Raw genomic sequence first — 11,683 nt, forward strand, 5'->3', positions numbered from 1 at the left:
TTATATATTTAAAAAAAAAAAAAAAACAAAATTCGCAGTCCAAATATTACTTTATAATACTTACTATTATGAATTAAGAGCGTAAAGATAAATAATCCATCTACATAAATATTATCAATATACAATTAATTATAAAATTTCATTGTTTGTTTTTTTGTTCCTTTTTTTATAATTAAATTACAATGGTTCTAATTATCAATCAATCACATTAGCATTTTTTCACGCGCAGACATACTGAAGATTTTAACGCGTAGATAAATAGATCGATTGGTTAAAACTTTAGATAAAATATTAAGACTAATAAACACAACAAGGGCAAGTATTTATACATATACATATATAATAATAATAATAATAATAATAATTTTCTTATTACACTTCGTTATAAAAACAACTTACGCGAGGATTCTTATCATCTAGGACTCGAGTATTTTTGCGACCGCAAATAAGTGCGAGAAGTCGACCACCATCGGCAATTAATTTAAATTATCTAATGAAAAAAAAAAAGAACAAGATAAATCACTACTCGATATGTCATACGTAAGCTCTAATTAGCATATTAAATAACAAGAGTGCGCTAAAAATTTTAAGTGATAAGAGTAATGATAATTAAACGACGGATGGTCTACTTGCTCTTTCTTATTTGACAAGCAATTTTAAATGTACACATATTATTCTATAGCCGCGTTTTTTTTATACATCACGGACCAGTGTTTATAATTATTATTATTATTTATATTTACATTTGAATATTACCAGACACTCATTCCATTTATAGCACAGACTTAAAACAAGTGTTAAGTCGACTAGTATCATCACTCTTTAGCATACGGGAGTGACATTTTAATAATTAAAATTTAAGTTATATTAAAGTATAATTAATAATAATAATAGTTATGATTTATGATAATAATAAAATAGATAACTAAAACCAACTGTCAATATAATGAGCAACGAAATGACTAATGAGAGCGAGAAGCTACCGGTGAAATAAAAGACCGTATCAATAGACTGTGTAAACAATATAAATTATAGCAATAAAACAACAACAATCTTATCAGACGTAGGTCTGCAATTAAAAGTTAGATCATGTTGACAATCAATTGCCAGCAACGATGTCGAGACTTTTCTGGGTTTTAAATTTAAACAAGACAGATATAGAATAAAATACACATTACACGAATGACTCAGTAGGTCAGCGGGGTACAAAGATGTGTAAAGTATTAATAGACATAATAAGAGGCACGAGCATGTAAGACGATGAGTTTTTAGTCAATTGTAGAATCAGTCGAGAGTTACATCTCTTCTCTTTCTCTCTCTTTCTCACGTTATTTTAACTTTCTCCCATTTTTCCTACTTGTGTCTAATTTTATATATTTATATATATATATATATATTTTTTTTTTAATTTATTTATATTGTAATTGGTTGAAAAAGACGTATTATCACGATGACAATAATCATTGAGGTCGGATTGTGGTTCAATAATCGTTGCAACAATACACGCGTTGGAGTCTCAGTAATTAAAATATTCACCTACGGATTACAACGCGTTTTAATAAATTTATTATATTTATTTTTTAAATATCCACGTTTCATTTATTTATCGTGTTATCTTTTTTTTTTTTATATACTTTTTTTTACTCCTACTTAAACACGTCACAGTAAAAACGGGCCAGTTATAGGAGTTGTCAGTTGGTGGCATGTTTATTCGTTTTGTCGGATTGTACTTGACTCGTCGTCGACTTGAGCTTCCAAACTTGGGCAACGACGTCGATTCGTCAAAAAATTCCCCACACAGACATTTACAGACACTTGCTTGTAAACGTGTATAAATACTCGCTGAGTACGGCAGCGACAGAATAATCCGGTCGTGCAACTTCTTTTAGAGAAAATAAGTTACCGTATTTTTTAACCGGCCAAATATCACAATGATAATTGGTTAATATTTGAGGACACGAATTGTGGTATCAAAAGACACACGTACAGTCCTCAGAGGCGCGGGCCTACCTAGCCCGTTTTCGGTTTAATTTAGCAAGCTTGCGTCGCTTCTGTATCAACTGATAAAGAGTATCGAGACCCTCGTGAAGACCCTCTCCGGTAATAGCACACGCTGGTTGGACCCTTATGCACGAACAGCCCGGAGATCCTGTGAACTCAAGCACGCCGAGATGCTTCTCCAACTCACCAACCTCTTTAGCACCTGAAAAATAATTCCCCAGACATTTATTAAACGTGACCGCCTTCATCGTCTGCCCCTCCACCATCCATCCACTTTATTAAATTATTTTTTTGCTCCAATTTTTTTTTATTGCCTACTTATCCCAGTGCATTATCTTTCACTTACCAGGCAAATCTTGTTTGTTAGCTAAAATAAGTATCGGCACACCGGCATTGTCTGGACTTCTTGCTGTTCTAGTTAATTCCATTTTAGCTTCCTCTAGTCTTTCCGTGTCACACGAGTCTACGACAAATATAATACCGTCGGTGCATCTCGTATAAGACTTCCAGAGGGGTCGTAGCTTTTCTTGCCCACCGACATCCCATACTAGAAAATTTACACCTAAAAGCATTACATCAGTTAATACCTTAATACCCCTCAGTATTTATTACATTCATGTTAAATACTAAGACAAATGTTTATTAGTGTTCCTGTTAATTAAACCGCGTAATTAAATAAATTTAAATAGCAGACATTAAAAGTCACTATCTATTATTCTTTTTTTTACAGCCGTCACTTTGAAAGCCGATAGATTAAACTCAAATCGAAAGGAACAGTGTTTGAGTATAATAACAATAGCAATAATAACAAAAAAAAAACCTTTAGCTTTTCCAATAGCCCCGCGAATTCTCTCACAGTTGAAACCAATCGTGGGAACAGTATTGAGATACTGATCGAATTTAAGTCGATACAATGCCGTGGTTTTTCCAGCGCTGTCTAGGCCCAGCATGGCAACGTGGAGCGGCGAGCCGGTGGGTAATGCCTCGAGGAGGCCTCCGCCACTCGTTCCTGTCCTGCCCATCCCAGCACCCATTCCTTCCGTCTATCTGCTTTCGCTATCTGGCAACTCGCACATCTAGACGCTATTTGTTTCCTACCAAACGCCGCTCCAATCCTCTCGGTTCATCTAAACAATTAAACAAATAAATTAAATTACCACAACGACATTTATTCATTACTCCAACTAAACACACACTCGTACTTGAGTCATCAATATAATACAATCTATTGATACTGTGCTCCGTACCGCACCAGCAGCATCATCATATATATTTTTATTTAAAGTCATTCAATCTTCAATGGGTAAAGAGAAATCTGCGTATAATAAAAGGCATTTAGGATGAAGCAATATTCTTAAGTCGATATCGGTACAGTGTTAGAGTATGTTATTATGACCTACAGCGCCAGATTTCTCTCTCTATCATTATCATGCTCCCTCGTATTATACTCCAGTCTTTCATCTCTTTTTCCTCAGTCTCCGTTTACTACTATGCCATACCCCATCTTTTAACTTATTCATATGAGTATATATATATATAAGCAGACGTAAAAGCAGAGGGAGAGACAGATGCAGAAGCAGGAGCAAAAGCTAATGTAAGCTGGATCTCATATATTATTATTTGAGTCAACTTTGTAAACTAAAGTCGCTCGATGCAACATTTACCCAGTTTTCTTAACAACCTCCTTACACGTTCGACGGACTTGCATCGTCGACGGATTGTTTCCAGATTAACGATACCACGGATGAAAGAGCTGAGAGTTACCAAGTACTTGTTGGCTGATAAAGACAGAGAGAGGGGAAGATAGAGATAATGATTGAGAGGGGCAGGGTATAGAAGGGAATGAGTTGAAGGAGAACAACTGTATTTTACACACATCAGACATTTTATCGTTTATTCAATATGAAAGTAGGTTTCGCATATATATTGACGCTCAAGATGAAGATGAGCCAATTATCAGCCTCAGCGTATCGTCTCCGCTGCATTTGCCTGATGCTGCCTTCCCTTTTCTCTCTCTCTTTCTTAAATTACACATTATACAATTATAAAGACTCGGGTGAGTATTTGCAACTCAAGACTCGTGCCAATACACGTACTAATACATACATATGTATATTTATGTACTAAATTACTACAATAATACATTTGATACGTTCTCTGCACATACATGCTCGTGCGTTATTTTTCTTAATCTTTTTTTATTTTTAAATGAGACTAGAGTAGTACACACAGACCGTTATTCTGGTGGTTCGTGGTCTTGTAACTCCTCGCGCAACCAAACGTATTATCCGCGGCCGTACATACACTCGATGCCATGCTGCAAGTCTTTTCTTCAGTATGACTGGGGCTTTATGTTACTTTTTTGTATGTAACTCACTTATATATATATATATATATATATATATATATATGTAATAAACACGATGACTACACACACCAGTAAGTTCGTCATCGCATCGTGTAAATAAAAACACGGGCGAGGAAAAAGTAGGCATAACGGAATCATTTTGTGGAAAACGAGAAACTAAAAAGGGAACAAAAGGATCATTGTTTTCCTGATTTTTTTTTTTATAAATTACTATCAGCTGTCTAATATTTTTTTACTCTCTACTTTTAAATTCATTATTATTATTATTATTTCTAAGCCACTATTATTTTTTCTCAGCTCCATTCTCTTCTAACATTGAATTTACTGAGAAAATAAATTTGTCAATGAAACTTTTATTAAATTGTCTTATGAAATATATATATATATATATATATATATATTATACTCGTGAAGGTCCTGAGTGATTTTCTAATATAAAAAAAATAAAACAACAAAATTTAGGGAATAGAAGGTCATCTACTCCAAAAATATAAACATGACCATGCGCAATGCAAAACATTATAGAAAAAAAAGTGATTATTATTGTTGATGTTAATGCCATCATTATTTCTCCTTGGTTACAGAGAACGTGAACTTTAGCTTTTGATCGTGCGTAGTCTCTATCGACTGGTAGGACGACGCGTGCGCAATTTTTCAACTCGTCAAAATAAAATCTCAAAACCCGTTGCATAGAAAACTAGAAGAAGCAGAAGCAGAAGCAGAAGCAAAAGTATAAGAAGAAGAAGAAGAAGAGAAAAAAAAGTTCACGCTGAAAAGTTCTTGAAACAGTTGAGAGAGCGGGGGCGTTTCTTCGCTATTCGGTTGCCTGATTCTATGTCCCTCAACTGTAACTATTCACATCATCACAGTACATCACTCCGTAGTCCAATGTACTGAATTATTTGCTGTACTCTCATCTGTGCTAACTCGTGTATTATAATACAGTTGTCGGACCTTTTCATTCTACCCACCGTCCCGAACGAATAGCAATCTATTTTTACACTCTACCCTCATCTTGCCGCCTAGTCGCTCTGCCTGCTGCTACACCACTGCTGTGTAACAAATCTGGGATGGATGTTTATAAAAAAAAAATCCCATCAAGTTAAAGCCCCGCATTTTAAAAAAATCCTATTGCTCATCCTTCTATTCGTCTCACCCACTTGGTTTCTAAAACTTTCTATTACCTCAGCTCTGAACCCACGGGTTTTAAATTTCAACTGCCAATACTCCGACTCTTATTTTATATATATATTTTTTTTACTCTGCTACTTTGCCTATCATCTAATATATAACCCACTAAAGCCACTCAGCCAACGCAAATGTACTTAAACTTTTATACGACTTCAATTCTGTTCCTTAACGAGCGTATTCACTATTTACTAGCCGAATCATTGGACTGATTAATAAATAATAAAAAATACCTCATACATTGTACAGTTTTATGATATAATAAAAAAATATAATAAATACAACAACGTTATTATTGGACTTTACTCTATCCCACTCCTGTTATCTGTACAAAAAATATTGAATGATTACCAATAAATAAAACAGACTGTCAGAAAATGTTTACCTTGGGAATTGGAAATTGTCTGCAGTCTGGCCGAGCGGTTCAGTGAAATATAATAAATAAAACTAACATCCAACAGCTAAGCCCACGATGTGAGAATATAAGACGAAAAAAGCAAACAATGAAAATACAAAGTAAATAAGTCTACATCAGTGGGGGAGGAATGCAGAGATATCAGGATGAGATGTCGCTTGATGGTTGCACAGGTAGTGAACCTTTCTTGTACATTCATTCACAGGTAGAAGCAGCCTTCTCCACCTGCCTTTCTCTCTTTTAGCTTTACAACACACTGACAAACGGCCTCTGGCTACAGTTTTTACGGGCTCCATTGTCGTTACAAAGATTTCAGCTCAGCCAAAAAAATATTATGCCTTTACATACACGGCGAGCCATTCGTTTGTCAATAAGTCCAGGGAAAATGGACAAATAAGGCTATGGAAAGGCCATTTAACCAAGACAATATATGCATCCATCCATACATATACATATGTACCTACATATATATATATATATATATATTTTTCAAACACACTGGAAAGTAAAAATAATAATAACAACAATGCAGCATATGAAGGTATGGTAAAAATGCAAGGACTTGCTAGCAGTTTTCCCTCTTACATAATTCATAATTCAAACTCATGAATTATCGTTCTCAATTACTCTATACTCCAAGTGGACTACACCACATCTAGCCAATTAACTTACATATAATAGAGTTAATTTAATAAACAATTATATTGTTGCTTACCATAATTGAGTCATAGACGTCGTAAACAAGCTTATCCACTGAAATATGTAGAGCACAAGCAATAATCTCGATGGTGATTAGATTCTGGTGGTGTTGTGTTATAATTTTAAAAAGTTATCAGTGGAATCAAGGAAACTCTGGTGTTTATTATTTACAACCGCAAATCCCAGGGCTTCGGTCATTGATACAATTGACAGTGCACCGTCAACAGAGCATATCTAATCAACGATCCAACAAACATTAATTCAAAAGATTGCCCACTGGATCCAACATAAAACCGTCCGAGCGTAATGCCGTAATATTTTTTATTTCCCGCTATGGTAAATCAACCCTGGCACATTACTTTTACTTCCCTATTACCGTAAAATATTTATATAAACATATATTTTTATCGACTATTTGTTATTTTAATTAAATACCCAGTTGTCTTGGTGATCTATCAGCTATTACGGAGCACTCAGTAGAATATGTCACTTGTTATATTGGATGATAGCTGCTGGGGTTGATAGACTAGTTTTATTATTTTATAATGCAGTGATTTAATATATTTATTAGTGTGTATGTGTTTGTGTGTGTGTGTGTACTCCGTCCTGATAAATAAATCGACTGAGACTCGGACTGAGGACTCATCCAGACCCAGACGACACCACTTATTCGGTAATCATAATAACACTAACTCGGTTCAACACACAAGACACAACAGTACCCAGCACTAGCACTAGCACCAGCACGACAATTACGATAGAGGGCAATACTCTTTTAAAAAGTATATATATATACACATATATGTTGTGTGTACATATGTATCCGGAGAGACGAGAATCGAGACTGTCGTGCTCCGCACCGTCGCCGCCGTCACCTCAATGCTCTCTCTGCTCTGACACATTACGCGCCGCGGAGTTTGAATTTACCGCCGGTAGGCGCGCTGCCGATGGATTCAAATGTTCCCGCGCTTTGTATTTTTTAAAGATTGTTTATTTTGGTGAAGATTGGATGCTTGGAAATTATTAGAAAGTCAAGTTGGTGGGTTGGTAATTTTATTTATGCTTTTAAAATAATGAATTTTTAATTAACTAAGTTTTCGGACAGTTTACATATTTTATGTGACTTGTTATCCTCACTTTCACTTGTTTCCGGGAATTGTTTCATTACATTATATGTTATAACAACAAATAAAATAACATGTGAATGTAACTGAAAAGTAGAAATTTTTAAAATTTTTTAATTAATAAATAAACTGTAAGTAAAATAAAAATTTAAATAAATGAAAAATGAGCGCGCTTTTTTATAAATTTCATTATTTTAAAATTTATAAATTGTCTCATATCTAGTACACTGACATAAAATAACATAAAAATAAATACTCGGGTTTATGAATAAAATAGTTGTATTGCATAGACATAGACATAAATTTACATGCAAGTACATGTGTATATATATAGATATATTTTTTTTAATCTAAAGGTTACGCAGTACAATACAATACGCATTGTCATTGGGTGTTGGCACTTGAATTGTGTAGGAAAATAGACAAGTTATATAAGATATCAGATATATGACAAAATTAGGATGATTCTGGAAGCCAAATGTCGGAAGTACAGTCACCGCCGGGATATCTGTAAAATAAAATACATGTATTGTAATTTATTAAATGTATAAAAGAGTAATTATCTATATTATTAAGAAAATAAGGAAATTTTTTCCCAATCATATCTATGTGATAGAATTAATTTTTGTTATTAAATTTGGTTTCGACGGAAATTTCTGTAGTTGAGTTTCTGCTTTTTTATGGTTTCGACTTTTTTTTATTGCCAAGTATCGGAATAAATAAATTATATATATCATTCAAATTACATTTAAATTACGCGGGAAATTCTAATAAAGTAAAAAAAAAATAAAAAAAATTGACCTGTGGATTTTTTTTTCAAGAATCTCTTAATTAAACATTCATCGAAATCAATAAGTTTGCAAGTCGATGAAATTCGTTTCATTAAGTCTACATGATAATAAAAATAAAAAAAATATCAGAGAGTAGATTGGTAAAGATTTAAATAAACAATTAAATGTAAATGATATTTAATAAATTTTGTAGTAACACTCGGGGAGAGACGTAATGACTGTGGGATGCTCGTTTATTATTAAAACTACCTCATTTCGTGGGCAAGAAGAATGTCATCTTTGTCTGCTCCGAAATCAACGAGGAAGTTTGGGTCTAGCTTCATTCCACCGTTATCGACGTCAATGTCAAGCTTTACCATCGTCGATCCGCTTCTATAAATAGATTAATTTATTGGTAGATGGTATGATTAATAATTGCTGAAGATCAAAGAGGTAAATGAATAATTACTTGACATGCTCAGGATAAAATTGCTTGTCCCAGGGCTTGAAGATTGCACCAGTGACATAAAGTCTCCGGCCATCGAGACTCAACTGAAGCATCTGTGGAGCGCCATAGAGTCTGCGTCCTTTTACAATCACTGGTTCAGGTTGACTCGACAGCTCTTTGTCCTCGATTACACGGACCTTGGAGTCAGAGAGTATCGCACCACCCAAGAACACTTGACCAACTAATCGGGGTTTTTTTCGATCTGTTATATCGTACTGTCTTACGTCACCGTGCAGCCAATTGTTGAAATATAAATATTTATCATCCAGACTCAGTAAAATGTCAGTAATCATTCCTAAAAAAAATTAATAAATAATTTATGAATAAGTTATTAAATGTCATTTATTCTAACCAGATATGCTTGGACCCATCCATCCATCGACTTTTTTTTCTGGCACATCGATAACTTTATCAGCGGCCCATTTGCCATCATCAGTTTTATAAAACCTGAATATATTTGATGAGACAGCACATCCGACAAACCCTTCACTTGCCAAGGGATCATGAAGAAATCTAACTTCAAGAGGTGCGATTCCTTCTTCTCCTAGATCAATAACTTGCTCAAGACTTCGGTTGCTCCATGAATAAAAATTTAAATGTCTTCCATAAATATCTAAAACAAATTACATTTAATGTTTAGTAGAAATTATATATTATTTACTTTAATTTACCCGGATTAGAACTCTGTCCAGGACCAAATCCTTTTTTAAAAATCCTCGGGACCCCCCATTCCGTTGAAATCAGAACGTCATGATGAGGCTGGTACCAAAAGTCGTATCCAAACTTAGCTTTCTTCTCACTCAAAGTCCAAGGACCTTTTGCCTCCAGAGTTTCACTGTCTACGCACAGAAAATCACCTAGACCATCACCGTTGGGTATTCCCATAGTTGATATGATGATCTCTCCATTTGGAGAACAGTGGGCAGTGTGTGGGGTAGCTAGGCCATGTTTATGCATTTCTTCCGGCTCCAAAATCTTTTACAAGAAAAAGAAATATTGTAAATATCATAAAGAACTACTTTATTTGAATTTAAATAAAGAAATCAGCTGAGTTAAATATACAAACTACCTTTTTTATTTTAGGCATACGCTCATTACTCGTATCAATGAAATAAACTCTATCAGACATCAGACAAGGCAAAACAAACGTGTCTCTTTTTAATTGAGAGTCGTGGCAGCTGCTACATATGTTCCATCCGGCATGATGAAGTTCATCACCCACATACGGCATTCGTAATTTATGAATAATCTATTTTTGTTTTATAAATATTTAACACTCGTGATATATTTTCTATATTTAAATAAATAAAGACAACCTGACAATAGGTAGGACTTGCTGGATCAACGTCAACTGTTGAAAGAACGTCTGGTTTATTATCATCAGCACTGATACAGACGACATACATTATTTTTTCTCTCGGGCCTTTCATTGCAGCTTTCGGGGTTTTGTAACCCGGCCCACATTGTTGACAATCTGAATTTTAAAATGTCTTATCATAAATAAATCATTTTTATGAATCAAGGACATTCTCAGACAATCCCCGCCAATTTTTTGAAATTTTCAATCAGTCATTTGTCATTTTATCAATTTATTGAAAAAAAAAAAAAAAAAAAAAATTAGAGCAAAAAAAAAATTATAGTTGACATCAATTTAGAGTTACGAAATTTGAAAAATAATTTTCAGTAAAATCATGTCAATTTATTTAAAAAATTTCGTTTAACTCCTGATTGATAACAACTGAGTAATTTTTTTAAAAATCTGCTTTTTGGCGAAATTGTCCTTTTTTCAATTAAAGCTTTAATTTTCTTGTAATTAATTAATAAAATTTTCATAATGTTGACAGTTCAAAGTCATTGAATATTTTTAAAAAGTGGGGGGTATTGTCTGAGAATGGCATTGACTCCTAATTGATGGCAACTGTAAGTAATTTCTTTAAATCTAAGGTAAAGGACCCAGTATCCGATCCCGAAACTATAACTCAATTATTCCATGTATTTATATATTTATATTTAGTAAATATAAATATACAAATACCTGAGTAATCCGTTACTGGGCCTCTTACTCCATATCTGTGAAATAGTAACTACGTTTCCTTTTTTTAATTAAAGCTTTAATTGATTAATAATAATTTCAATTAATTAATAAGACTTTAGTGCAGTTATCATTAAAAATTAAAAAGAAAAGTGGGGGCACTCGAAAAATTCCCTTAATAAAATAAAAATATGAAGTAAATACCTTTGGTAGCTGTTGCCATTTTGCGAATGAATTGCGTGTAAGATTATCATTACATATGTATGTATCAATACATGAAAAGACTTCACATCAACAGTTACATAAGAGTAAATACATATAATAGTCAGCAGGCATTGAGATAAATAAGTACATGCTATTATTACTAATAATATTGCTGGCTGATATTTTTTATCTGCGTCGTATTTATATTATCTTACTACTTAATTGATATATTTATTTATTCACTAACATTGGCCCCATCCTCTTTATATAATTCAATAATATAAGAAGAGCTAAATAAATATTAATTTCCTTTGGATTTTAATTACAATAAATATTTATTATATTAAATATATAGTAGGTTGTATAGTTTTTTA

At 33.4% G+C, this 11,683-nt stretch overlaps 2 protein-coding genes across 3 annotated transcripts; both read right to left on the bottom strand.

The window, feature by feature from the left end:
• Positions 1–54: 54 nt before the first annotated feature.
• Positions 55–7,533, bottom strand: LOC103576567 (ADP-ribosylation factor-like protein 4C). Of its 2 annotated transcripts, XM_008556846.3 has the most exons (5): positions 7,107–7,533; positions 6,688–7,040; positions 2,822–3,128; positions 2,348–2,563; positions 55–2,203 (listed from the first exon to the last, which is right to left on the bottom strand). In XM_008556846.3, exons 3-5 carry the CDS (start codon positions 3,033–3,035, stop codon positions 2,007–2,009), a joined length of 627 nt encoding a protein of 208 aa, XP_008555068.1. In that variant the 5' UTR covers positions 3,036–3,128; positions 6,688–7,040; positions 7,107–7,533; the 3' UTR covers positions 55–2,006. The 2 variants fall into 2 exon arrangements, with proteins under 2 accessions (XP_008555068.1, XP_008555067.1); XM_008556845.3 differs by having other exon boundaries at positions 6,688–7,533.
• A 512-nt stretch (positions 7,534–8,045) lies between these two features.
• LOC103576568 (methanethiol oxidase) lies at positions 8,046–11,611 on the bottom strand. The gene is made up of 8 exons (XM_008556847.3): positions 11,310–11,611; positions 10,390–10,547; positions 10,143–10,322; positions 9,745–10,048; positions 9,426–9,686; positions 9,035–9,368; positions 8,836–8,958; positions 8,046–8,303 (listed from the first exon to the last, which is right to left on the bottom strand). Exons 1-8 carry the CDS (start codon positions 11,326–11,328, stop codon positions 8,252–8,254), a joined length of 1,431 nt encoding a protein of 476 aa, XP_008555069.1. The 5' UTR covers positions 11,329–11,611; the 3' UTR covers positions 8,046–8,251.
• Between the last annotated feature and the right edge of the window lie 72 nt (positions 11,612–11,683).

The sequence above is a fragment of the Microplitis demolitor genome, chromosome 3 (assembly GCF_026212275.2).
Source record: "Microplitis demolitor isolate Queensland-Clemson2020A chromosome 3, iyMicDemo2.1a, whole genome shotgun sequence".
In the NCBI taxonomy this organism is placed as follows: Eukaryota; Metazoa; Arthropoda; class Insecta; order Hymenoptera; family Braconidae; genus Microplitis; species Microplitis demolitor.

What these genes read in the sequence shown, in the direction of transcription:
- LOC103576567 (XM_008556846.3), bottom strand. Translation starts at nt 3,035, where the DNA reads ATGGGTGCTGGGATGGGCAGGACAGGAACGAGTGGCGGAGGCCTCCTC. An exon ending in GGCTATTGGAAAAGCTAAAG is followed by an intron (nt 2,564 to 2,821) that starts GTTTTTTTTTTG and finishes TAATGCTTTTAG; the next exon opens with GTGTAAATTTTCTAGTATGG. An exon ending in TAACAAACAAGATTTGCCTG is followed by an intron (nt 2,204 to 2,347) that starts GTAAGTGAAAGA and finishes ATTATTTTTCAG; the next exon opens with GTGCTAAAGAGGTTGGTGAG.
- LOC103576568 (XM_008556847.3), bottom strand. An exon ending in CAAGTCCTACCTATTGTCAG is followed by an intron (nt 10,323 to 10,389) that starts GTTGTCTTTATT and finishes AAACAAAAATAG; the next exon opens with ATTATTCATAAATTACGAAT. An exon ending in GATGGGTCCAAGCATATCTG is followed by an intron (nt 9,369 to 9,425) that starts GTTAGAATAAAT and finishes AATTTTTTTTAG; the next exon opens with GAATGATTACTGACATTTTA.